Source organism: Grus americana, chromosome 2, assembly GCF_028858705.1.
Source record: "Grus americana isolate bGruAme1 chromosome 2, bGruAme1.mat, whole genome shotgun sequence".
In the NCBI taxonomy this organism is placed as follows: Eukaryota; Metazoa; Chordata; class Aves; order Gruiformes; family Gruidae; genus Grus; species Grus americana.
The window spans coordinates 142,827,073-142,854,984 of NC_072853.1; the positions used below are offsets into that span (position 1 = coordinate 142,827,073).

Here is a 27,912-nt window from a genome sequence, read left to right on the forward strand (position 1 = left end):
GCTGGGGAGGGGCAGGGGTGGAGCGGGATACAGCTTTTTTCAAAACCCCCCAAAGATCTGTTTGCTGCAATTTTTTTGGGGGGAGGTGGTAAATCAAAGCAATAGCTTGCTTTGCTGCTCTTGGATAGTGATACAACTTGTGTCAGCCCCTCAGCTGGTAAGTATGTATGGCAGATCTCAGTCACCTGGCTCTGATCTTGCTCTCTAACAGAGCAATCGCGTTGTGCTCGCCGTCGTTACAGCAGCCTCGGCTGATGTGAAATTGATGCAAGCCTGGGAATCTCTCAAGTTATGTCACAACACTGATCAGCTTGTCTTCTAAGATCATGCAATTAAGTTCAACCATTTATACGCTTCTAATTTTATGAAAGCAATTAAACATTAGCACCCGATATTATCTGATCACGTGTGTGTCTCAAATGTATGCTGGTTAAGAAAGCTAATTAAAGCAGGAAGTATATAGACTAAAGAAAACATCACCAGTTCCAGGGACCATCTGGAGATTAAAAAATAGAAGAGCAGAAGAATAATTAAAAAATCACACATTTTGTTTCTCCTTACTGCATAGCATCATATGTACATGGCCTGTACAAGAGATGCAATGAAAATACACTTGATATTTGAAGATAAAAAGCTGGCAGATAATATCAGGCACCTAAATTGAAGTAAGATCATTACCTCAGGGTTAAGAATGACACTTCCTGATAGCAGAAGTAAATTATCTGAAGTGCTTTAAACTAAAAGTGGAGGCCATGGCAAGGACGCTTATGCTTTAAGATTTCATTAAAAAGCTGTATCTAGTGCCTTTGGGCTGGATCTTTATCTGGAGTGAAATCTTGACCCCAGTGAAGTCAATGACGAAGCTCTCAGAGGATTCAGTAGAGCCACGTAGCCACAGGACAGGTACTGGCATGCTGAGCATCACCCAGTGAAAACCCCAACCTCTGTTGCTATGGCAACAGACACTATAGAAGTGACCTAAGTGGTTACCTTTGGAGGCCATGGAGCCCCAGAGCAGTGTGGAGCTTCATGTATGCAGTCAGCTTTCAGGTGTCCAGACAGAATATGAAGAGGACCCTTAGTGCTGAAAACTTGGGGCCAGAAGACCTGGAGTCTTCCATTTTTGTTCTGCAGTCAGGTATTGGGTGAGGTTACACTCACTGCTTGATCTTGCCTCACTTTCTAGATTTCCCTTCCTTAAAAAAAAAAATCAGAAAAAAAGGAGGTGAGGTCACCTGCTGATCTGCAAATATGTTAAAAGCCTCCCAACATTACTAGAAAGTGTATTCCGTTATTTTAGTAACATAATAAACTTGTAAATACATGATTGGGAAAAGAAAATGAACTACCACAGGCAAATTTTTAACACATGATGAAATTATATATAGTCTCCATATGAGTTTATGAAGACTTAAAGGGTTTATGTTAAAAATTTACTTATTCCACCAGATAGATTCCCATAATATTTTTATTTTAATGCTGATTAACAGAGCTTTAAAGGCTTTAAAGCTTGGGGTTTTTTTCTATCCCTACTGCACCTTTTGTTTTATTAAGTCCATTTTAAGATGACAACTTCTGACTTCCTGTAGTTTGCTGCATTTATCCACTTGCATCCTGTGTGTCTTCTGAGCTTGACAGGCTCGTATGTGTGTGGCTCCTACCTCCGATATATACAGAAATACTGAGGTGTTTAGAAGGAATTTCACTGATACCCCTTATGTAATGGCCATATACAGAGATGAAGTTAGTGGTATTTATTCTGAAAAATAATAAATGTGTTTCCACCCCAATAGCTTCAGCTTTATTTTCCTGCCTAAAGTTTCACAATAGATTTTAAATATGCAATGCCATGGGAAAAATACATTTGGTGAATACATATTTATGAGAATGTCAACAAATCCATGTAATTTTGAAAGAAGAAAGAAGGTTCTGTTAAAGAGAAAAGACAGGAGGAGCAAGAGAGGAAATTCATCCCTAACACCACGACACCCACATTCTCCCTGTATCCAGACAGACAAGATGTGAGACAATCCAAAGATCATTTACATGAGGAGAGGCCATACTGCATCCTTACTCACATATAGTTTGCTGCACAGAGTTAAACCCTTTGATGATCATTCTGCTCGTGTAAAATGGTAAGTCAAGCCACTTTTTCAATATATCTTAATTTGCTTTTTTACCTTTTTTTCCTGCTTTCTGGTTATATAATTATTTTTTTTTTCTCTCTCTCTTTCTCTCAGACTTGTCTGGATCTGAAATGATGGAGGAGAAAGATGTGAGCCCAGCTGGCCATACAAGAAGCAAAGCAGCAATGAAAAAGGTTCAGGGACACTTGAATAAACATGGCACATCTATGAACACTTATTTACATATACTGGAAAATGTTGCATGACCTAATTTTTTGCATGTTGTATCTAAAGTAGCAACTGCATTAATTACACTATTACTGGAACAGACTTTATAGGAAGGAGTATCTTCTATCACCTTCTTAAATGACACTGACCCACAGAAGAAGGGTGATCTGTGAATAGCACATTATGTTCTCCATTAAAACCTGGGAAATATAAATAAAAATCCTGCTAACTAATCTAATATAGTCTTGCACATCAGATCTGTATTTTTCTTTTTTTGTACTGATGGGGGTAAAGGAAGGTACAGCTAGTGACTGGAGGGGTAGCTTCCACAAGATTACTTACAGGTGCCTCTGCAATCAGTTTAGCCCCAAAGAGATGACTCAAAGCTATTCTAGAGTATTGTCTAGATGCAAAAATAATCAAAGACCAAACTTCTAGCAGAGTATTACTGGACTAGAGATCATGTCTCCTGAGTCTTCTCATGTTATCTTCTATGCTAGGAGAGGGTTGGTGTTCATGTGACTGCTGTCATCATCTTGCCTAGGAGCCCTTCATCTAACTGACTGTTTAAAACATTGCCCTTCTGCTGCTTCAGGTATAGCGATAAGTCTTGGGCCTAGTATATATTTGTGAATTTACCAATTGTGCAAATTTGTGCATTTGCAGATTATTTGTGCATTGACTATACTAGGACAAACTGGCTCAACAAAGTTGGCCTGGAGAGAATAAAATGTATTACTTGCTTTTGTGTGAGTCAAGGAGGACCAAAGTCAGTCTCCAGTTACACTCATGCCAAGCTCTATTGAAGTCAAAGAGTTTCCACCAGTTCTCATTACACCATGTTCAGTGATGAAAATGGCATTTTTTGTTCAGCTCCAAAGTAAAAGAGAGACCAGAAGTGCCTATTGTAGGCGAGTGAATCAAACCCTTTAATTGATCATTTACAAGCAAAGTACTGAGGCTGCATCTTGTAGATGCTCCAGAATAATATTTGTCATCTGCAAATAAATACCTAAATCCCTTTCGTTTTCCTTTCCCTAAGCAGGTTCATGAAGACAAGCTCGCATCTTCTATCCCTCCTGTTTCTCCTGTGACAGATACCTGTCTTGTCATTTTGGCTTTCACCAGTAAAGCAGAGAAGAGCAGGTATCTGAGTGGCACAAGCTCTTTCCTGACATAGCAAATGCTATACCACGACAGGAGAATCACAAATTGTCTTTTGAAACAGGAACAAGTGTAGTCACTAACATGTTTCTAAGATCCATTAAATATTTTTTTTAAACACAAAAAGGATGCCACTGGTAACTGGGGAATCAATAGAAAGAGAGGGAGAACAGGAAAGCTTGGCTCCAATGCTCAGGTTTAGAAAGAAACTGTCCCAGCTAAGGAGCATTTTTGAATTGGACTACAAAGCACCATATCACATTCTGAGGTTCATAGGCACGATGGCTGAGCCTGAGAGGTGCAGGCAAGCACAGTGCCTGATGTGCATGTGTCTACAGGGGGGTCACCTCAGGAGGTGACAGGGAAAGGAAATTCCTGCTCTATCTGCCTCTGCCCTCATCCACAAATCAGAACTGACACATGGAGATGACAGTCCCTCCAGCTGCCATTGCATTTCTCTAGTATCGGCGGAACTGCACTTCTCAGGGTATAATTCTTTGCTTCCTAACAGCATTTGCTGTCTAGACTCCCCCTCACCAGTCCTGTCCAGCATTGCTAAGCATTCCAGGGACAAGGAAAATAGAGCAGTACTGTGCAGGATGCACAGGGACGGGATCTCCTGCTCTCCAGCTCCTCACCCAGGCACGGCTGGCACGGGATCTCTGACAATGTCCTATGCCTGTGAGCAAAGGGCAGTGTGACCTTCCTTGGAGGCAAGGAATGACTGTAACTTTGGTTCAGGTTCATGTTTGGTTCAGGAACCTTCAAGAGGATGGGTTTGGTTTATGCTGGTGAATCATTTGCAAATGAAATTTCTGCCAGTAGCAAGCTCATGGGCAGTGCCAGGACTGTACTGCACCAGTTTTACCCTCACTGAAATCACTGGGTTGCGCTGGCGTAACACTGCAGTAATTCAGATGTAAATCAGAATCTCCTCTTCCATCCTAGGAAAGATCAGGTCTTTCCCCTCCCATGAGGCTGAATGAGATTAATGCAGACCAAAAGACACTGTGAATTCAGAACCAGCCAATATTCAAAGAATTCTCACAAATTTTCAGGCTGGAATAATATCTGCATTCGTTTTAAGACAGATCTGTCCGGGTCTAAATGGCATGAAACAGAGCAGTAATTCCCATCATTTTTCCCAAGGTCTTTATATTCCTGTTTATATTTTCAAAACTCTCAGAGTAATGGAGGAAACAAAGCACCATGTAATCCTGGTGGTGTCAGATTCACTGATCTGATGTGGCGTGCCATGCTCAGAATATGAAATATGGATGATTAAAGGACATTCACAGCATTCATGACACTTCTGTGAAGAGTATTTGTGGTTTATGTGGAACAACTGAATTCGAGCTGCAAAGAGGTCAGTCACCACCTCTGAGAAAGAGCTGAGCTTTCTCAACAACATTATTATGGTTGCTTTCTCAATGGGAAGGCACCATCAAATTAACAGCTGCCATCAGGAGGGGAAAAAAGAGGCTTAAGAGTCTAAGAATAGATATTTATTTTGGGACAAATTTCCTCATCTTACTTTCCTCAGGAATTATTCTGTCTACATTTTAGTTGCTTGCACTTCTTTTAAAGCAGTATCTATAGTAGGCTCAGATTTCTCAAAACTGTTGCAGCATCAGGAAGGGAGGGATGATAGCTTTCATGTAGCCCAGTCCCAAGGTATTTCATGTCAGAATAACCCAGACTCTGTCAGATCCTGTGGATGGTATTTCAGCAGTGTGATCCCTACACACAGCCTCTTATTTAGGAGGCAGAGTGCCAGTTTCTCCAGAAGTGTGATTCCAGAAAGGACTTTGTACTGTAAAATGCATTGTGGTCCCAAAGCTGAAGGCATCGGGCCCTGGGGCTTGTTCCCAGGTTTTCGGGCTGCATCTTTTCTGCTCAGGTGAGGAAGACCTGCACTCTCAGCCATAGCAAGGATGGAGGTCAGATGTCTGGCACAGAGGCCAAACTACAGATTTAAATGTACCTATGAAAAGTCTGGTTTAACCTGTCATTCTGCCTAATCATTATGCACCCGTACCATCTCTGGACCCTGAAGCTCTGCCGTTTTGGCAGTGAGAAATAAGCACTTCCAGGACAGCTGTTTTCAAAATTGGCACACTCTCAGTATCCCGTCTTGCTGTCATCATCTGCAATTGTCTTGTCTGGCCACAGTGGCCGTTTGCAGCCACTGAGGTTTTTATATGAGCTTGTCATAGGAACGCACATGCTGGCCCTATGTGCAAAATGAGTGAATCCACTCCAGATTTGCTAAAATTCATGACATGCCTTCAGAACTGCTGCTCAAGAAAGGTGTACTTATTTTACCCTCAGAACTGAGCTGTAGTGGTCCCTGAAAGGCTGTTAGTCTTTCCTGGTGTGGAGTTGTGCTTGACTGAGTTCCGACACTAACTCAATTCTCCATGCGTTACTGAGGCTTTTTATAATTTTTCCCTTTGGTTTTCAAGCGATGGGAGAGGTTTATAACTACAAAGTGAAGACGACCTAAAAATGTTGGATGGGACCTAGGTGACCATAAATTCTGTCAATTGCACTGTCTCCTACACATCTGAGAGACTGAAAGGTGAGTAGATGGTATGTCATTAGCTCCTAAAAAAACAGACATGGAAAAATGTCAAGTAGCGACTTATTCTTAAATGTCAGATCAACAAGTACAAACACTAACATTTGCCTTTTTGGTGGATTTGATGCTATGCTGTATGGACAGGACATCCCCTAATGAAGTTCACATAAACAGCACATTTAAGCAGTGTAGGGTTTTATATTTCTCAGGGAATATAAAGTAATTATGTTTAGAAACTTTGCTGTTGTAGAAGCAACTGCTAATTCAAGATAATTCAAATTACACTTGAGGTTCCTCTCCCAAGTTTTTCTTAGCATATGTCTTTAAAAGGATCTGCCTACAACGTGAGAAATTTGAGTGTGAATTGTCCAGAAAGTAGATTTTTCAAAATCACTCAAAAAATGGAATTTCCAAAAGGAATTCCCCTCAGAAGGACAGTACCATGTTTCCAAAACACAGTATTCTCCCTGATACCGTGCTGCTGCAGCTATTTTCCTCACTGAAATTTGTCTGATTAAATGGCAGCGCTGCCAGTGCAGGCATGTGTGTCTGAGTCCAGCAGACCATTCCTCTTGCTGTAATGCAGACGGCTAAAACAGGTCAGGTGAATTAAATGCAAAGTGCTCATTCCTCTCCAGGGACTGCTTCAGTCTGTGCATCTATACTGAAGTCAGACATCCAGGTTAGGTGCCATCCATGCTATTTCATTGCCCATCGGTGACTGCTGTGCAGACCTGTGTTATTGCCCATTTTCAGTCATGACCCAGCCACCCCACTCCTCTTGAAGGTATTTAAGACCAAACAGAAGTAGCCTGAAACAGAAGAGAAATAAATGAAAGGACACCAAAGTGTCTTTACAGATGACAGCCAAGCACATGGGGTAAGAGTATGGGTGAAGAAACAGTAATGACTTTGGGCAGGAGAAAAAAGGCAAGAGGCTTGGGCTAGTTATGTACATGGCCTTTAGCTTTAATTGCCAGAATGACCTATCAATCAATAATAGGTCAGTGATTTGAATGATTAAGTTCCTTTCCTTACTATTTCACCTCTGAATAGCTTATGGCTGCATACACCCAACTGACTGTTTTCTGAATTTCCTGGTGTCCCAGCATTCTTCAAGTGGCTGGAGCCCCCCCCTGGCAGTGGGTCACCCCAGGAAAGGCATTGAAGTAGAGTCTGAGTACATCTAGACCGTTAAAACACCCATAGGCATTTAAGGTCAGGTATGTCTTATATTTAGACACCTGTACTGTAGATACGTAAAGCTGAGGTAGTCACCCCACACACCTTTTATAGCTAAAGATAGACAAAGGCACATTCAATCCATCTGACTTATTTTAGATATCTTGTTTAGGATGAGGTAATTTTTGCTGTAATCTCCATCACCTGATCTTTCGACTACAGGAGAGACATCTTAGGTGTCTATATTTGGTCTCACAAATCCCAGTCGTATCATTAGAAAATCCTTGGAGCATTTAACTGAATCATGGAGTGGTTATATCCATGTCATCAATTGTATGTGTATCTAGTCCTTAGGAGACACCTTTGCAGGTCTAGATCTTACACCTCAAACCTAAGCACTAAGTACAGTCAGCTGTAAGACATACTCCATGTAGTCCTAAACTAGTCTTGCTCAGGGTGCAACATGTCCAGAGCTTAGGTATGGCTGCAAAAATCAGCTGCAGCACCACAAGAATATTCTGTTTGAGTAACATCTGTCTTGTCCCACCCTCCTGTGCCCGGTGACTCTTGCTCAGGTGTGATGGCAGAGGAGAGGTGCCTGGAATAACTGAAGCTCTTACTCCTTTTCATTGGGGGTTACCTCCCACCACTGGGAGAAGATGGCAGCAGACTTGTGAGCGCTCTGATTTTGTTCCCAGTCCAAATGAACAGCAGGTTGAGTAGCTCCTGACTACTATTTTTTTTTAGGCTACCCTGAATGCCCCTGTTTGCTCCTTCTTGATGCCCGTCTCTGACGGCCTCTTTGTCCTCCTCCATCAGTCACACTCATTCTTATGATTCCTTCCTGAAAAGCTGCCTCCCTCCAGCAACCCCAGCTCAGAATCCAAGCTCATTGGTGGTGACGAGGCTGCGTTTGGTCTGCCTCTTGCCCTGTGTGTTGCTTACCATGATGCACCCCACCGGTGAGGAGTTGGTGGCCACCATGCACTGGCAGTGCTGGATGTGCCATGGGAACCCCATGGGAGCTTAGCCCGGCACGGGGTGCCCTGCTTCAAAGCTGCAGCCCTGTGAAAGCAATTGCTACGGCAGCTGGGACTCAAGGATGTGCAAATGTAGCCGTATTAATTCCTGTCCAGAATGCCTAATTCTGGGCTGCCGCCTTCACTATAGTGTAGACATGGACACAGATGCTGTTAAAAATATCTCACATCATTTAATTACATATTTTGCTTTCTTGTAACACAAAACCTAGGATCCCTCTCAGAAACTGTGTACATTTTGTTCTGTAAATGCTTTAAAAGTATATTAAAACATTAATCTTAGCCCAAGCCCCTGTGAGCCAGGTTTCTGACTGGAACACAATTTAATGGATGACTCATAGTAGATATATTGTATAATGGTATGACGTTCTGATAGCCAGTGATTTATAGCTACAATACTTAGCACTGTCTTGCTTTGGAAAATTCTTTTATTGCTTATTTATGTAACTCATGGATACTTGGAATTTAAGAATATTTTTATAGAATAGTGTTCTAATAACCAGAAAAAATACAACCAAACAAATAAATGTGTAAGGCAGATCCAGGAAGCAAACTTCAAACTACTCCTTTAAGATGCTAAGTTAAGAATATCTGAGAATATATCTTATTGCCTTCAAACTGAATTTGAATATATCATGTACAAACTCTCCACAAGGAGAGCTCTTCACTGCCGAGCACTGGGGAGGTTCACGGAGGTGAAGAGGAACCACACTAACTGATCCTCGGTGACGTCAAAGAAGTTTATTTCCCTTTAAACAAAGAAATGCAGAGCTGTAGTGATGGCCCGTGTAGCTGGCTTGGTTTGAAATTGATAACCTTGGTTGGCCACTTAGCAATTTATTTCTTTGAAATGTCAGTCAGGGGCATTTCAATGGGTAGTGAGCATTTGAAAAGAGAGGTTTTGTTATGCACATTGATGGGCTATCCCACACTCACTTTCCGTAGGGCAGGCTCTCCAGAGTTGGCAAGGACTGGTGTAAAACACAGATCTCCTGACTTGCCAACCTGAATCCCTTCACCCAGAAGAGTATCACGGGAACAGGACACCCAGGAATCTGTACAGCTTTCCTATGCCGCAACTGAGTCAAGTCCTTTTATTCTGACTGAATTAGTAGGAAGACCTGCTCAAAAACAATTTATCCCGCTCAAAAACAAAAGCAGTTTATTTCACATTACATTTTGTTATTATTGTGAAGATAGTATTCTGGGTTTTACGTAGTCTGCTTGTTTTGGTTTCATTTGCTCTAATAGGTAATGCTGCTGTTTTCTGTCTGTAAGCTATTAACCGATAACCAAGGAGAGTCTAAACAGAGAAATGACAAGTACATGTGATGAGGGGCCGCTGGATTAGCCGAGGAGAGTGGCATGCCAATTACATTACTGCACAAGTGCAGGGTACTGCGTAGGCAGATGGAACTTTGGGACTCCTTTGACAGGACTGGAACATTAACAGTATTTAGAATATGTCAATATATCCTGCAAAACATCGTAGACACCAGTTCTAGCTCCTTCTTGTAAAAGGAGAATAAATTATTGTATGTCTTCTCTGTGAAATGGTTCCAGAATCTTTTTGAAGTGCCTTCATTACATGTCGCAACTGAGGTGTTCACAAGTTACACGACTCTTAGCAAGATTTGCAAGAGGAGAATCTGACTGACTGTATTCCTATTCACCCCTTTTGCTCCTGAGCAGTTAGCCAGAATTTAAGCCCCTTGCAGTTTGCTTTCGTGAGGAAGAAAAATTAACAATAAAGGAGTTTTTTTCTCAGTGCTCTCCCACAGATCTGTAAAGAACTTTACACAGCTTTTGTGTTCATCAGTGCAGTGAGAACAAGTAGCAGGAGGCAGCCACCTTGCTCACAGATTGAATTCCTTGCTGGGCTGCATCTGCCAAAAAAAGGTTCACTCTTGGCCATCCTCCCAGAGCCACAGAGGAGCTGCTTTTTTAGGTAGTTACCTGGCTTTGGGGCTTTCCCGGTAATTGCATCACACTTTCCCTTGCTGCATAGCCACCAACCTGTGCAGGGCAATGCAGGCTCTTGAAAAGAGGAGCATTTGTTTATTCTTTTGTTTAGGAGACAGGCACACTAGCCTGAGCCACAGTTATGGGGTTGCACTAGAAAGGACCAGCTATTTCCTCTCAGCCTGCCCTGCTCAAGCATTAAAACCCACTAGCTTGTCACCTGCACACCCACAGACTGAGAGCTCGCAACATTTTACTCTCCTTCATAGTGTGAAGGTGCTGTGATAAGCCTTTGACTCCTGGATTTGACAGTGCTGCATATTGTACAAGACACAACAAGGACAGAGCCTCTGCCTCAAAGAACTTGCAACAAAACATATTTGTCTTCAGAAGAAGACAAAACCCCTACATGTTTTTTTTATCTCAGAGTTAACAATCAGTTATCAAGCATGGAAGCAGTGGAAGCTTTGCTTCTGTATCATCTTGCAGGGTTTTTTCACTTGTTTCTGTGGAATAAAGACTTCATAAAACTAACTAGTTCTGTAGTTTTCCCAGCTAAGACTAACGTACACTGAGATGTTGGTTGCATTTGTCGTGTTTTATTTGTACCATGCACGAATCCAGTTCTTGTCAGTAACAGGTTCTTCTCTTTTACCTGCTCTGACCTAAGAAAAACACTCTCTTTTTATTGTAGGAAAATACTTCATCACTTAGCCACAGATGAAACATGCTGCATTTTTTCTCTCATCCAAACCAAAGACTGATTTTTGCTGTATTTTAATTAATATGACTTTAACATAATTCATCTCAATGCATTGTAGTGCTTAAATTCTTTATGCTATTTTTTTCAGATTCATTCTCAAATTAATATGATATGGATCTAAGTATTAATCACACTCATCCTTCATGCTTTGCCAATGGTATTCTTACTTCTTTGACTTACTTCATAGGAAGTGATTAAATTCTTGAAAAGCGTCATGACCCATTACTTTAAAAGATAGGTATATGATTTAATTTTTAAAGCCACAAGTGATAGTTCACATGGAGGGTACAGGAAGGAAAGAAATGTTGAGGAAATTAAGTAAATGAAGTTTAGGTATGTAGTTCTCAGGCACTGTGCTTTCTATGTGTGCATTTGTTTGATCAACAGATAAAAGTTCCAGCAAAGACTGACTTAGTTCAAACGGAAGGTATGTTCAGTCAGTGTCTGCTCAGAGGCAAAGAGCTGGCAAAGAGCTGGCAAAGAGCAGCAAGGATACTCCATAGTCATCTCCCTTTCAGTTCAGCGATACAAAATGGTGAAAGCATAAAGTTAAAATGACAAGTTTGAGAACATACCATGGATTTTGTTGCAGAACTCACTGGCCATGCTCTGCTCCCCACCAGCTGCTGGGCTGCAGCGTGAGATGGTTCCCAGAGCCCCAACAGCTGGATGGAAATCTGGGGCAACTTTGGCACTGGTGGGAGCAGGACCAGCCTACGTGCAACGTGCAGGCACGCCGAGTTGCTCCCACCGGAGCCATCAGGGAAACGATGCCTCGAGCTCTTGGGTCGACCCCCTGACCTGCAACTGCTCCAAGGAGATCCCCACAGGGGAGCATGGGGCTGGCCCAGCCCAAGCCTGGGACGTGGCTGATTGTATCAAACCTGTCTGGAAAACTGCTGTGATGGCTCAGAAAGTTCGCTGGCTTTTTAGAGGCCAGGGTAGCTGGCTGATGTCAGGAAGGGTGCCACCTGAATGTGTGTGCAGCCTTTGGGAAGCGCCTGTCAATGAAGGAAGCCCTTGTGGGGGTGGGTGGTCGATCAGGGGTGAATGTAAGAATTGTTCAGATGTGGTGTGGAAAAAAGATGTAACTGCTCTGCCCTGTGTGGTGAGCAGAAAAAATGAATCACTAAAAATAAAAATCAATCCTTCAAGTTAATCCTATCGGAATCCTATATCTTAACCTATCAAAAATCCTATCTTTTCATGAGCACCAATCTGCACTGTAAAAAATGAAACAGAACCAAATGTGCATGTCTGGGCAATTGCTTTGGGAATGTTTTTGAGCAACAGAAGGTGGTGCACTGGATGGCTAACAAGCTTTTCTGGTCCAAAGGGGCAGTCTGAGTCCCCCAGACAGCTGCAGAACGTGCAGTCCTCTACCTGCTGAACTGCCAAAATGTCTCTTTAAAGATACAAGTAAATCCTGAAGACAGCTCTTACAGCCCAGGTAGTCATCTTGGAAAACTTCTGCAGAAGTTAAGGGAAAAGATTATTTGCCTGTGGCCACAGATGACGACTGTCACTTTACCATCACTGCTGTGACCTCGGATTTCTGAGTAGCACGTGGTGCTCCCTGAGGAGCAGTAGGTCCTGCTGGCAAAGCAATGCCCTCCCACTCCTCCTGGCCCTCCTGGGTGCTGGTGGCGTGGAGGCACCCGTGTGGAGGACCTCTTTGCCCTCTCTGAGGAGGCAGATGGACATGAGATCTTCTCAGAAGAGGAACAGCATTGTCCCACACCAGCTGACTGGTACTGGACAGGACACACTTCCCTCCACCATCTGCCCACTGCTTCCCAGCGTCTCGAAGCCACAGTCTCTCGCCAAGGTCTATGTCTGCAGCCTCATCTGAACCGCAGGCAGGAAGCACTTCCCAACTTCACCAGCTCCATTGAGCTCCATGTGCTGCTTTTTTATCTGGACAAAATTAAGTAACGCTGTTTTCTCACAAAGAGGTGAAGCCAGTATCCCTGGTGCCCTACCAAAAAAAATCTCCACTGCCAGCAGCACTTGTCCTTCCCAAAGAAGCGAGTTCAGAGCTGGGTGCAGTTTAAAGAGTGAGTGACTCTGTCTCAGATGGGAGAGTTGAACAGACCTTAGAAAAGTTTGATCAAAACTAACAGAAATCACCCAAAGTGGAACTCTAAGTTACTGTCTTCTTCACAGCTTTTCTTGTACATATAAAGCTAGTTGCTTGTTTCAGTTCTAAAAATCATTGGATTACCAACTTTTGAAGGGGATTTTTTTTTTTTACATGGTCCTTTTTGGAGTGTTGTTATCATACATTTTTTCTATATTTCTGAGAGTTGTTTGTCCCATTCATCTCATTTATAAAAGTTTTAAATCCCTGTCACTGATAGGTGACAGCAAGAGCTGGGGATTTTTGTTCCACTTTGCTTTCATATAGCCTAGCAGTAACATTTGTCTTTGCCTGCTTAAATGCAAAATGCTGGTCAAGTGTGTGACTATCTCATTTGTCTAACAGGTAAGCTGCAAAGTGCTGCAATTCTTTCACCAGTACATGCTGGGCTGCAACTATTTCTGGATGCTCTGCGAAGGCATTTATCTTCACACATTGATTGTGGTGGCAGTGTTTGCTGAAGAGCAGCGTTTGCACTGGTATTACCTCTTGGGCTGGGGTATGTATGTTATAATATGTAGCAAGATGGTCATTTATTCCAGCTGTTTGAATTTTTCTAGCACTTATACACCTGAATTGTACTTATACTACTAGGTCATACCCTAAGATTGAGTTCTTGGGTCCTAAATTTGAATGCATTTATTTGGATGGGCCTAGAGACATACAAAAATCAGCAGGAGTCAGTCCTCTTGGGAAGTGCTGAAAGAAATGCTTAAGTTTTGTTAAGCAAAGGTTTGGGAGAGAAATAGATTTTTATCCAAACACATCTCTCTTCTGAACAGAAATTGTCTATTTTTGTCACTTTATATGCAAAAATATTAATCTGTGACAGTACCTATAAAAGTATATTTTTTCTGGAATGAAGAAGGGGAAAACTCAGTATCTATGTCTCCCAAAGTGAAAAAACATAGCATGCAGAAAGAGGAACCAGAATTTCTCTGGAAGTGAATCCAGTATCTGATATACTTTGGCAGATGTTGTTTTAAAGGAGAAGATTCATTTTTACCTACACAGGAGTAGATAATGGTTCTGCTGTCAGGGCTGGTTTTGTCCAACAACAGTGATCTCTAAAGCATTTCAGAGAAACATATAGGTGTCAATAAGCAAATCTCAATGGTATTCTATGAGAGAGGTTACAAACCCCTACACCATAAATACAAACTGTATGTAGTCACACGTGTATTGCCCAAGGAAGCATGACTAGGTCTGGTCCTTGATCTCCAAATATGCAGCTCTCTTCTATTTTCAGTAAGGGATCCCTTTCCTTTTGATTAATAGCAACAGCAGATACTTATCCTTTGGACTGTCTGGTCCAATAAAAGGCCATAAAAATACAATCAATATATTCCAGTGGAGCACAGTCTCTTTCACATTTAAATCACTATTCTAAATCAACACATCAGTGTTGACAGAAAATTATTATCAATAGCTTTTTTCCCACTTTGGGAACCATGAATTTCTGACCTCATTCCAGTTTCTGGTAAGCTGATCCCCATATCTCAAAATCACTGGTGTAGCTAAGTAGCAAATGATGGACCTTTGCCCATCATCCCACTGCACTTAAGGATGTTCACTTGCATTCATCTCTTGCAATCCCAGTCTGAAACAGATAGAATTTACTCTGTATTTTCGATCCTTTTTGGAGATGTTATACTTGTTCAACATTATTTCATTTACAGCAGGAAAATAAAAAATAGCCCTACTGCTTATACAGAGAAAAATTAGGAATTAATTAGAACAGAGAAAAATGACCCAGTTCTGAGTGTTCTGAAGAACTTCAAAACACTGACTTCAGCCCCTAATTAGGCATCCAAGATCAGGTCCTAAATAGGCAGTAACACCAAAGTGGAAAGTTGTTGGATTTTCATTTAAGAGCCTGGTAACTTACTTTCCTCTTATGGTATAAGACTTAGACCTCTCTGGATACCTACATTAGATACCTAGAAAATTAGCTTGAGCTTCTAGTTTATATGGATTGTACTGCCAGATAACAGTTTCCAGACATACAAGAACTCTTTTTTTTTTTTTTTTAAATGAGAATGCCATCATGCACTCTTTTTTCTTATGAGAACGGCATCTTTTCTGAGAAGAGGGAGACCTGTCCCGCTCTTGGAATTAAAAGTATGTGGAACATCATCAGCTCTTAAGTGAAGACAACCTTCCTGAGGAACCCTAAATTGAGTCAAGGTTTTGGACTGTCTGCGAATCCAAATAGCTGAGCCCTTTTGGAGCAAGAAGCTGTGCTATCACAAAGTTTCCATAGTTCAGAATATTTGAATATACAAAATCCAATAGGACTCTGCTTTTGAAATAGCAGCCCCACGTGAAGAGTCATTTTAAACATTTCCTTCCAGATAAAGCTTTTGCCATTTGCATGTCTTGCAGCATAAGCCTTCCCAAAATAGTGTCATTCCAGCAGGAGCAAAATTATCATAAACATTTTTTTTTCTTCAGGTGACATTCAATTTAGGCAGTACAATTTAATGCAACTGGGACAGCTAGCCTGCATTGAAAGCCTATGAGCTGGCTGTAATCTTGCTGAGAACAGCAGTGGCATCACTGTGGGTAATTCAGTGAAGTTATCTGACAAGACACTCATCAGTATATGCAGCACTGTCCAAAAAATAAATAGTGTGGTGGTTGTGGTAATAGTATGATGGTATCTTGAGAAGGAAGAGGTTAATATGAGAGGACACAACTCTTGACTACAAAGTCTGCAGCCTTATTAATGAAACTAGATGAATACTTCTACAAAAAAAAAGTAATCATTAGCACCTCTGACTGCTCCTTAAGTTTCCATGAATCGGTGTAATTCCACTGATTCCAGAAGCAGCAGTCACACAGTCTAACTTTAAACATCCAGCTACGTTAATCAATGGAGATAGATACATTTCTCCAAAGGGCAATGCAGAGCAACCAGAGCAGGTTGTGCTCTGAATTACAATTCAAAAGATCAAGGTAAATGTACAACACAAGACTAATCTACTCATTATTCATTGTTATAACTAATCCCTATGCAAGAAGATCTACGGTATTTTATTTGGAAAAATCACTAATATTTGTAAAATAGCTTTATTTTAAAAAATTATAATCTGAACAAATATAAAACACTTCTGCAAAAGGTTTGAGATGATTGAATGGAATCTGACATGGACAGATGTATTTCAAGGCTGATGCATTCAGGTGGCCCCTTCTCTGGGGACTGCTGCTGGGAATGTCATTTTTCATTTGTTATTGTTTCACTGGGTCAGGAAATCACCCTTATGCAAGCCAAGAAAACAGTATCAAATGTGTGCATCCAGCTACAGTCCACTCCATCTGGATGCTTCAGGCAGCTTCATCCACATGAAAGTGAAAAGGGAATTATTTATTTGTCCAGTGCTGAAACAGAGTGCCTTCCAAATTCAACTGGAAATACAATTAAGCATAATTGCCAATTTGTGCCATAAAGGACCTGACATGACCTAAAGGGGTATGTCATACATTTTCCTGGGATGACCGGGATGAGATCTTTTCTATGTTGCTCACTGCTTACCATTTGTAGGTGGGACCCCTGGAGTGATACATGTTGTGCCACCAAGACCCAACAGGCTTCTTGGTGCTCCGCTTCTTATCGCCTCTCTGCCTTTTGGCTCTTTACAAGGGAAGAGCAACATCTAGCCCTATGGAGCAGCTGGAAATTTGAGCCATAGACGGTCATGAGCTTGTTACCCTGTAGCTGACTAATGAAAACTTTCCGTCGCATTCTTAAGATTTGCTTGTGAGTTTGTTGAGCCAAATATTCTAGGCTAATGAATTTAGCAGAAGAAAAAGGTCCCTTGGCATCATGTGGAGCGCTCTACTCACAATACTCCAGGCCAGAGCTTTTAAATGAAGACTTTTTGCTATTACAGAAAGGCCCCTTAAAAATTGCACTTCAATCTGTCTGTCAACAAAACCGGCCCAGACGTGCTGCATTTCCAACTCAAAAGGTTTTTCTCGAGCTGTCAATCCCATAGGCTCACCCTGAGGTCGAAAGCTCCTTTCTTTCTGTTCTGAGCTTTTTGTTGTACCGTGCATCACCACCCAAAAAAGGCATTCTGCAGCCAGAGGCCAAGTAATCATTTTCTAATATATAAAGGAGAAGGCAATACAATTTGTTGTCCCACAGCTGCATTGTCCTCCCAAGGTAAACTGCAGTAAGAACTTTTTTTGGCAGTAGAGTAAGTAGCTATTGCTTAAAGATACCTAGAGACATCAGACTGTCCGATTTACATAATTTTTGACCTTATTCTAACTCCAGCATTGGCTGGCTTGTGTGCTGAGGTAAGACTTCCCCAGACTTTGGCTAAGGATTCTCTGTCTCTTCTGAAGTGCTGATGAAATCACCAACACCTGAAGAAACAAGGACCCACTTTCTTCCCTCTGTGACTAATCATGGTAGCAGCAGGACATTTTCACATGTTTTTATTTATAATCATAGAATATCCAAAGCTCAGAAGAAACGTTCATGGTTTATAGGGAACAGGCAGCAGTAACATCAAAGGTGTCCACAGAACTCTCTGCACAGGACAGACGAGGCAGTAGATCAGCTGTCTGTCTGTGCAGGGTTGTACAAACTGGGGTCAGTATTATAGTGCAGACTGCCCAGTTCCAGGTTTCTAGCCTATTAGAGAAGGGCACAACAAGCTGAAGCAAGATGGACAAGAGTGGACCGGCTCCCGTCAGCTCCCTGTCAGAGCAGTGGCCTCCCTTGAGGCTTCACAGATAAAGCAGATGTGGATTTATGGTACCCACAGCTCCATTCCCTGCTGTGATAAAGCTGCATTGTGTGTGTTTGGCTGCACAGAGGCTGGGAACCTGCAAATGATATCCCAAATCCCCATCCTCAAAAAATCTCCTGGCTCCTAAATTTTCTCTTGCCATAGGGTCCAAAAGAGCAACTCCTCACTCTGTTGTTTATTGCTCCATAATCTGGCATGCAAGTTAATGTGCCTCTCTCTTGCTCAACAGTGATTTACATGGTCTTAACAAGTGTCCCTGGTTTCCCAAGGGAATACTCCACTGAGAACCGACTGATCCCTGCCTCCTTCCCACACTGCCTGCTCACACCCTTCCCTGCACAAGCAGCAGCAGGCAGGGGAGCCTGGCAGCAGCTTTGTGACACCCCAGGAGAGCATGGCCCATGGGCTTTGCTTCTCCTGTTGGCCTGCCTTGAACGTTATTCCCTTTTGCATCTCACCATGGAGGTAATGCTAGGGCCCTGAGTGCAATGGGATTACAGTTCTTTCCTGAAAGCTGTGATTTCACATATATGTGTTTGATGAACAAGAGACGTTATGAAATTCAAGCTAAAAAAATACCAAGACTGATATATCAATTTTATCATTTCAGGGTTCCCTTTAGTGCCAGCATCTATTCATGCTGTTGCAAGAGCCAAATACTTCAATGACAAGTGAGTAGCATGTCTGCTTTTGAAGGAACTTAGCATTATTTAACTGTGTAATACATTTTATTTCAGTTAATAATAAATTTTAATAGTGTATTTCTTCTCCAGCTGCTGGATGAGTGTTGACACGCACTTGCTCTATATTGTTCATGGACCTGTAATGGCAGCTTTATTGGTAAGAATATTACTTGCTGTCAAATTTAATAATTATTGTAGAAATGCTGCTAACCTGTATAGAACAGAACTTTCTGTATTTTAAGTATTCTGGTCAGAACTCAGAAGTAGCTAGAGGTTTTCTCTGCTCAGTGTTAAGAGGACAGGTTCTCAATACTTTTCAAAAACAGTCCTGAAAAAGAATCAGATTTTGAGGCAAACAGAACACCAACTGCTTTTGAAAATCAAGGCGGTCACTATCCCCCAGAGTAACTTATTTGTCACAAATGTACTGCATTTATGTGACATCGATGAGGTATTTAGCTATGCCTTAGCTGGGGTGAGCTGAGCGCAGGCTGGTTGTTCAGCACAAGCTTTACTGGTCACTGAACTGGTATGGCCCAAAGGTAGGGAGCTAAACTAGTCCAGAGTAGGGACTGGACTGGGCTGTCTGAGCAGGAGGACAAAATTCAAAGTGCAGCTCAGCAATGTGTACAATATATAGCATGCTATATGCCAGTGGTGCCATTTGGCACAGTAATTCTGACCTTCCTGAAAGGTGCAGAAGGGGTTTTATTCAACCCAAACCCCAAGCTCACCTCAGTGTGTCACCCAAGATGCCCTTTCAGCTTTTGAACTGCCTCTTGCTTGCAAACATCTGTATAGACATACCTGCAAGTAATTACCTCAGAGATCAAACATGAAGGAGGTGAACACTGGGCATACCTTTGAATAAAGAAACAACCCTCCATCTAATACCTGAAAAAACTGAAAATCTTTCTACCCTTTCTTGAGAAGCAGTCTTACACATCAGCAATGTGAAGAAGTCCATTCCTCCCTGCCATATAGATAGTCTGCTGTTCCCATGGAATCACATCTATTGTGGGTTTACTCGTTCAATCTTGATTGATTGAACCAGTTGAAGCAACCAGTTGGAGTCGCTGTTGGAGAGAGTCCAGAGGAGGGCCACAAAGATGATCAGAGGGCTGGAGCACCTCTCCTATGAGGACAGGCTGAGAGAGTTGGGGTTGTTCAGCCTGGAGAAAAAAAGGCTCCGGGGAGATCTTAGAGCAGCCTTCCAGTACCTGAAGGGGGCCTCCAGAAAGCTGGAGAGGGACTGTTTACAAGGGCATGGAGTGATAGGACAAGGGGTAATGGCTTTAAGCTTAAGGAGGGTCAATTTAGATTAGATATAAGGAAAAAAATCTTTTCTGTGAGGGTGGTGAGGCACTGGAACAGGTTGCCCAGAGAAGTTGTGGAGGCCCCATCCCTGGAAGTGTTCAAGGCCAGGTTGGATGGGTCTTTGAGCAACCCGGTCTAGTGGAGGGTGTCCCTGCCCATGGCCGGGGGTTGGAACTAGATGATATTTGAGGTCCCTTCCAACCCAAACCATTCTATGATTCTATTGATTATATGAATCTATTATTCTATTATTCTATGATTGCTTCTGCTGTTGTAATGCCAACTAACTTCTAGAAGAGACCATTTAACCTTTATTTTTATCACCATGCTCCAAGTCTGTACATCTTAGCCACAAAGAAAAAAGGAGGGACTGTTTTTGTAGTAGAAACGGAGCAATCTTTAACTGTTTTCAGAATAAGGCATTATAATTTCTGGCTTGTGCTTATGCCATCTCCAGTCTTATTTATCTTGTGAAGATGTCAGTATCTACAGAATGTCCTGCGTGATTTGCTACAAAAATTTCATAGTGACAGGCTGACTCAGAAGACCTGAGGATTTTTACCTTTATAAAGTCTTTTTTCCACTTTTTACAGTTACTTCCAGAAATTCTAAAAGTGAAGTTTAAGCAGAGTGAGTGAAATCAGAGGAGGATGGAGAATAAAGTTTAGATTTAATGCTGAATGGGACCTCAGAAGTCATTTATTATTCCTTTTTCCAGTAGAGCACAAATGTAAAGCAGTTGAAAGGTCTCTCAGTAGTTAAGAAGTGATTAAATGCCTTACTAAAGCTTACTGATTCATGTTTTATTGTTCTGAAAGGTTCAACTGAAATTTCTCATGTATCTGTGGAATTTGGGCTATTAAAGTATCTATGTAAGTTAAGCAACTTACATACTTATTTTAAAAAAATCATCTGGAAAAAAGTCTATTGAGGTTCCGAGGCATAGGTGCCTGATATTACTGTAACAGAGTGGAAAAGAGTGATCTGTGTACAGTGGAGAGAGAGAAGCTCTGTGATACCTAGCAAGACCACAGGGTACCCACTGGGCTCGTTATCAGCCTGGGTCTGCCCTCCCTGTCCCTTCACCAGCTCTCAGCACACCCACCAGGAGCTCTCGGTGAAGCCAGGGTCAAGAGCAGCTGAGCACCCACAGCTGGAATCCCCCTAGGCAAGGGGGGTAGTTCCACAGCTGGAACTACCCGTAGGCAAGGGGCAGCCTAGGTTTTTCTCAAGAGCAGCCTTGCCTCCCTGCTTATACACAAGCCTGAAGTATTGGCCCATGTGAGCCGGAGCATGTTCCTCAGAGAAATCGTATGCCCACATAGGTCCCATACACCCAGGGACACACTGGGGTTTGTGTCACCCAGCTGCAGACATCTTCAGTGTGGACTGAAGCAAGATACCTAGGTGACCTTCAGACTCAGAAGAGAGACACGGTTACTCTCAGGGGACAATTCATCCATCCGTTTAAACTTTAGACATAAAAATGAGATTGATTGTTCCCTGGAAATCCTAAATTTGCCCACAGAAGTGTCAAAACAGCCAGTGCTTCCTAGAACTGATCCCTGCCTGCCTGAAACATCCATGCAGGCTTCCTAAGGGAAGCATGTAGAGCAGCTTAACATCTCTTTTTTGAAGACATTCAAGGTATTTTTCAAGGCCTGACTTCCAAGGAGCTGCCCGTTATGAGCTACAATAAAGCTAGAAAGTTACGTTTTACTAGCATTTATATGTTCTGTATTTTTATTTTGAATGTCTAATTTGAATGCTTTCAACTATAATGGCTTTGCTTTTGCAGGTCAATTTTTTCTTTCTGCTTAACATTGTCCGAGTTTTGGTGACAAAGCTAAGAGATACCCACCGTGCCGAGTCCAACATGTATATGAAAGCTGTCAGAGCCACTTTAATCCTGGTGCCCTTACTAGGAATTCAGTTTGTTATTATCCCCTGGAGACCAGAAAACCGACTTGCTGGAGAAATATATGATTACATCATGCATATATTAATGCATTACCAGGTATGTTATATAGTAGCAACTTCAACTTAGGTGGGGTGCTTGCTGTCAGGTTAATTTAGCTGAAGATGCTGTTGCCAGTTGTTTTGCCCTGAAACTGAGCGTGACTGTGGTTTTGCAGTTCTTTTCCAACCACTTTCACATTATTGGATTATTTGACTTTGCACGAGTAGCATGGCTGCATAAAGAACAACCACAAGATAGGGGAAACAAGGGAAAATGTAGCAAAAATTATCAGATGACACTATTCCTAAATGAAGGAGAGAAAACTGAGATCACAGAGGGCTTTTCTGTTCCAACACAATTTCTGTTGAACTGCTCAAATTGACTGAAACTGGTGCTGTGAGGTTAATATTCACATTAGCTGTGTATGCAAACTGTTGTACAGAGGGAATGCCAACACACCGAAGCAAAGACTGAGACAATGAAGCTTCATTTAGGAGTTAAAATTCCATTATTAGGCCATTTAAATTAAAATACAAGACTGACATTTTGATTTCATAAATGCTTTGAAAATACAGCATCATTCAGTAAGTCTGGTTTATTTCTTTTAAAAACAAAACAATGCAAACCTAAATTACTTTAAATGCTTTGTTATCTGGTCTACTGACCGTAATGTATTCATCCTATATTGACTAGCAAAGACAGATTTCTAATGCATTTGTGAGTAGTGGTCAACATGGGTGAGTACAGTGACCCACTTCTTGAAGCTAATAAATGCAGTAATTATTTTAATGTTGCAGTAAGAAAACAGCTTAAAAAAAATCAGTGGTGCTTTTTCCTTAAATAAAGTGATAAATAATGCTACCAAAATCTATGCACCCTGTCATCTCAGATTGTATTTTCTGCTTATCACCCTTATCCTTCAAAACTGCGGGTGTGCATGCTCCTGTGTGCATAGAATAAATGAAGTTACAGGTCTGTTTTTGAAGTTTGTGCCATCTTCTATTACAGTTCTGCTTAAAAGGAATGAGAGTCTGTCTTCTGTTGTTACCTGTATTGTCATTTCTTTGGTCTCAAGGGCTATAAAGGAATATCTCCAAATAAGTTTTATGGTGACATGTTGCTTACAGTTTTAGAAAGTTAGGATAAGATAGAGTGTTACAATAATCATTTTACTCTTAAAACATCTTCCAAATCCTGTGAGGTTGTTGGAGAATTATGAAAAGAAGGTAATTATGTCAATTAACAATCCTAATTATGATCATTACGCAAAGGAAACTCACCAAACTTGGGCTAAAAGGGAACCGGAAACAAACCCAAAGTATTGTGAAACTGTTGTACCAAGGGATGGGATTAGGTGATGGAAGGATCCAAGGATGCAAAGGATCATCTCCGACGGTTTCCTTCTGCCCTTGTCCCACTCATCAGGAATGGGTGTCTCTCCATGGTTTGTTGACCCCGATCGCCCCCTGCTAATACATTTTGTTTTCTTTCAGCAGCAGGGATGGTGCTGGGGACACCGGAATGGGCACATGGTGGGGGCTGCCTGTGCCCCACTGCCGCTGTGCCCAGAGCAGCCAGAGGGCATGCCGAGTGGTGACTGTCCACCCAGGGCTGTCCCCCAGCCAGGGCAGCATTGCAGACCTCACAGAACAGCTCTCGACACCTCTGCAATTTAATCTCAGTGTGCTTCCTGCCAGCACATAAAATTTGGCTTTTCGGGAGGGCTGTGCAGTTGTCCTGCTAACTGCAGCCAGCAGTGACGCTCCCGTTTCTACTTAGGGCGGAATTTTAATTCTATTCTGAAATAAACTTTTTTAATCCTTTCCCAAACATTTCTTGTATGCATATTTAAGATAGCCAGCTATATAATCACTCCTCTGGTGCTCATTTTCTTCCAGAACTGATTATGTAATTAGCAGATATTGTATTAGCTTGTGTAACAGCTGTATTTCCCTGCTAGCTATTGCACTCTCATACACCGCAGCGCAGCTTGCGTCTCCAGAAACTAGCAGCAGTCTATTAGTTTTTGCATCCTGTGGCATGTCAGTCATATGCAAGCAGAGGCATCATGGCTGCAATTATGGGGGCTTTTGTTGGAATGTATAATACATTCTCTATTTCTGCACTGGTTAAATGATTAATTTTTTATGCCTTTTCTAGAACAGAAAGAGAGACAGTTTTTCCACAGCACATCACTGCTTTAAGTGACCACAATGGTTTGATATATTAGTTAAATAGTCCATGTACACAGAAATGGTGCAAACAAGCACTGCAGTCTATTGTAAAAATCAGAGGATTGAAGGTGGTGAATGAGAAAGAATTTGTTCCCATGAGAAACTGTGTAATAATATTTCTTTCAGAGAACCGTTTTCCCAGTTGAAAAACAACACATCGAGATATTATGTGCTAGGTTTCCTCTGCTGAAGTCATTTTTGAATAACAGAAGCCAGTCTGGGTTTGAATTCTCCTGCCCTTTTTGCAGTACTATCATCAATGCTCACCATTTTAAGCAGAAGTGTTTTTTCAAATATGGCTATATGAGCAATTCACAAACTCTGTATCTTTCTCCCCTGTATCAGCTCGTGTCTGTTTCATTTCATAGACCAGATTCTTCTTAACAGATCTGTATAGTAGATGTATAAATGATAAAAAAAATTGAAGACTGTTTTTTTGTGCTGTGAATGCAAATGCGTATACTTTGCCAGCCAGCTTCCCATGGATCCTGTAAAAGTAGAGATTAGTATCTCCCCTCACCATCACCAATATCAGCTTTTCAGTCTCCAGACTGTGCTGAAATGAAGGTTGCACCAGGCAAAGGAAAGAAATTTCAGCCCTTAACTGGAATAACTAAGGCACAGAGTGGGATGCTGTAGGTGCATTGCTGAACACGCAGTTAGCTTATTAAGCAGAGCTCCTAACTAGGCACCACAAAGCAAACATTTGCGCTCCAGAAGAGCCAGTGAGCTGCAGATTTTCCTAGAGGACCTGACTTTCAAAAGCCAGCGAGATGATGCTGAAAGCACATGAAAGATGCAGTGTTCCTCAGCGTGTAAAACATCATGGTACAGGATGTGCTGGCTCCTTGCACACCTCTGCCATGAAAACACATCTGTCACTTAAAAGCCTGAAAAGTCCCATCGTATTGCCCAGTGAAGATGAAATGGTACCTCTGGTCAAACCGGGTGTCTTCTGCGAAGGAGCGTACCAGCAACAGCCTGTAACTGCACTCAGGTCTCTGTGCAGAGGGCAGGAGGGATGTGGCTCATGCCTCACACCCTGCCGCGGCTGCCTACACCTCCCTTGGTCCTGGGGCTGCCCCTGCCACTTCCCCCACCCTGGGAACCAACAAGTGTCTGGTTTGAGGGGGGTCCCAGGCTGCAAAGAGATTGGGGTGCTAAGCTCCAGTCAGAGGGTCTGCTACCAGCGAGCACATCCCATTATCCCAGCTTCTGATCTCTGACCTTAGATGCATAGCAGAGGTCTCAAAAGAAAAAAGAAAGAGTAGAAAAATGCAATAACCCCGTGATACATCCGTTAGTCCTACATATAAGCCCCACCCCAGGCAGATGCTCTCAAACAAGCCCAGTGACTAACACACTCCTGCTTGAAAGCTCCTTCCACCAACTGTCTTCTCTCTCCAGATTCTCTCTCCAGCATCTTGTAGCAGGGTTTGCAGAGGCTGTCACGTTACCTGACATGGCACTGTCGCTATGCCAGAGAAGATTTAGCCATGGAGGTCCACTTGGTGCAGTGGAGAAGTCCCCCATCAAAATCCGCCCAAATCAACAGCAATATGCAAGTTACTCTTCTTAACACATTGCTGACTACGGCCCTAAATGTGCAAGTCTGCTTATAATTAGAAATTAACATTCTATTCAGCATAAGGGCCGTGTTTTTTGTTGGCAAATAAAAAGGTTTTTTCCATTAAATTGAGAATAATAAAATTTTTATTGCTGCTCAAGTAAGATTACGCAGCAGCAGCGTCCAAGCAGCACCCTCAGGACTGCAGCACCCGCCCTGCTGGGCAGGAGGATCCAGCTCACAGGAGCCTCAATTCTGCAAAGCTTATTTTGTAACTTCCAGGCATGGTTTGGGTCGCATACCTGTCCACACTGCCTCCAAGTTGTAAATTTAACTCTCTATGCAGCTTTACACAGAACAAAATTAACCCATTTAAAAGTAGCCTCATAAAATAATAGGATATTTCAATGCATTTTAGAAGGTAGTCATTCCATCAGTTTCTCTATTTAAAGGGAAATAAATATCCTCTGTGATGCCAAAGCAGAAACATTTTTTCTTCTGTGCAAAGTTAAGGTCATAGGACTGCTTTTGACAACATAAGTGGTTTTGTCAGTTTTTTTTATTTCCTCTTCCATTTTTTTTCTTTGCATTATTAGTAATTTCAAAACTTTCTAATATTTTGAGCCAATAAAAGTTGGGGAAAATGGTGGGGTTTTTTGAAAGCTGGATAAAGTGCCCTTTTTGTATGAAAAATTCATGTACAAAATGACAGTAATGAAACCTCCAGCAGAGAGCGGGAGAAGCAGCAGAGTGTGAGCTTTGGGTGGTGGGATGTCTCCCTCGTTTTGCAGCAGGTCGGTTGCCGTCTTCAGCCCTCTCATGACAATCTCCCCACCTCAACAGCAGCAGAAACTGCACAGACACATTCTTTGCTTTGCTTATTTTTTTTAACCTAGCATAAATGAACACTTTATAACACAGTCATTAACCTCAGAGATGCTGTATGAATGTGCTGTGATTGAAGATGATGAAGAACATGGTATTGTTTTTCTCAAAGCTCTTTGTCTTTGCTGAAATGAGATAGATGGGAATGGGAACTACTTCTATGACGAACCTTGGCCATGCTTCTCTTTTTTTTTTCTTTTTTTTCTTTTTTTTTTACCTGTCCATTCAGATCCAGAAGTGAGAAGTGAATGGATATGGACCAAAGCCCACACAGAGAATCAGAAACTGATTTTTTTATATTGTGTCCTTCTGTACAATTACAATGATGTGCCATCATCTTCTACCATCAGTAATGAATAGATCATCCCAGTAAAGCCTAAACAGCAACACAGCATGTAATTAGGGCAGAAGATAAGGCCATGGACGTGCTCAGGAATAACAGAAATGAGCATATCTATATACATTTTATTGGGTTTATGGAGACATAAGCTAGAAGAAAAACTACGGAGGTATCGGAAACCCATGTAAATTTGCAGTGTCTGCATAGATGGGTTTTTTGTTTCTTTTGAACCTGAGCAAATTACTGCAACTTCTCTTGAAGACACTTATGTCCTCTAGGAGAGTGAGATATAAATTAAAAAACCTGTCAAGCAAAGAATGTCTTTGGACCAGTATAGGCACTTTAACACAGGGAAAAACTAACTACGGTGTTAGTAAGGTACACAAAGGTCTGAGAGCTGCTGACTGTGGACAATCCTTAAGGCATGATTCAGCCAAAAGTCACATTCATCTGTTCTTCACATGGTTCCAGAAATAAAGAATTTCAGAAGCAGTCATTAAAGACCTTAATCTCAGAATAAATATATTCTTCATCTCTGCCTTCAGTACCACAGCCACCATTACCCTGCTGTCAGCAGACAATATATCACAGGTCAGTTTAACAACTCCACACAGTGGCAGAGAGATATAATTGACCTAGAGAGCTCATCCTCAAGAAGAATTGCACCCTGAGCAAAAACCAGCAGCAGTTAGAGACTATGGAAGACGTATGCCAAAGAGATATGAGAATTAACCTGTGGGCCTTATATGAAATAATTAACCTACATCCAATATGTCACACGTTTTAATAGATCCACTGTAAAATTATCGTCATCCCAAGCCCTCCTGGCTCTGAAGAGACAAAGCTGGTTTCTGCTACTGATATCTCTGTAGCTTTACACCTGAAGATAACAATAGTACTCTGAACTATGGACAAAACTTTATGTATAAAATGGAAGAAGAAATAGAAATAATAGAAATAATAGAAATAGAAATAGA

General features: G+C 41.8%; 1 protein-coding gene across 5 annotated transcripts in view; it reads left to right on the forward strand.

The window, feature by feature from the left end:
• CALCR (calcitonin receptor) overlaps positions 1-27,912 on the forward strand; it is a 167,739-nt gene that overhangs the window by 127,905 nt on the left and 11,922 nt on the right. For 4 of the 5 annotated variants that reach the window (XM_054818261.1, XM_054818260.1, XM_054818263.1 and 1 more), the window contains 4 exons: positions 13,532-13,685; positions 18,560-18,620; positions 18,723-18,789; positions 21,748-21,966. In XM_054818261.1, coding sequence (XP_054674236.1) covers positions 13,532-13,685; positions 18,560-18,620; positions 18,723-18,789; positions 21,748-21,966 — 501 coding nt within the window. Of the gene's footprint in view, positions 1-13,531; positions 13,686-18,559; positions 18,621-18,722; positions 18,790-21,747; positions 21,967-26,824; positions 27,006-27,912 lie in introns of those variants that run through there. The other variant, XM_054818264.1, reaches the window with a different exon arrangement.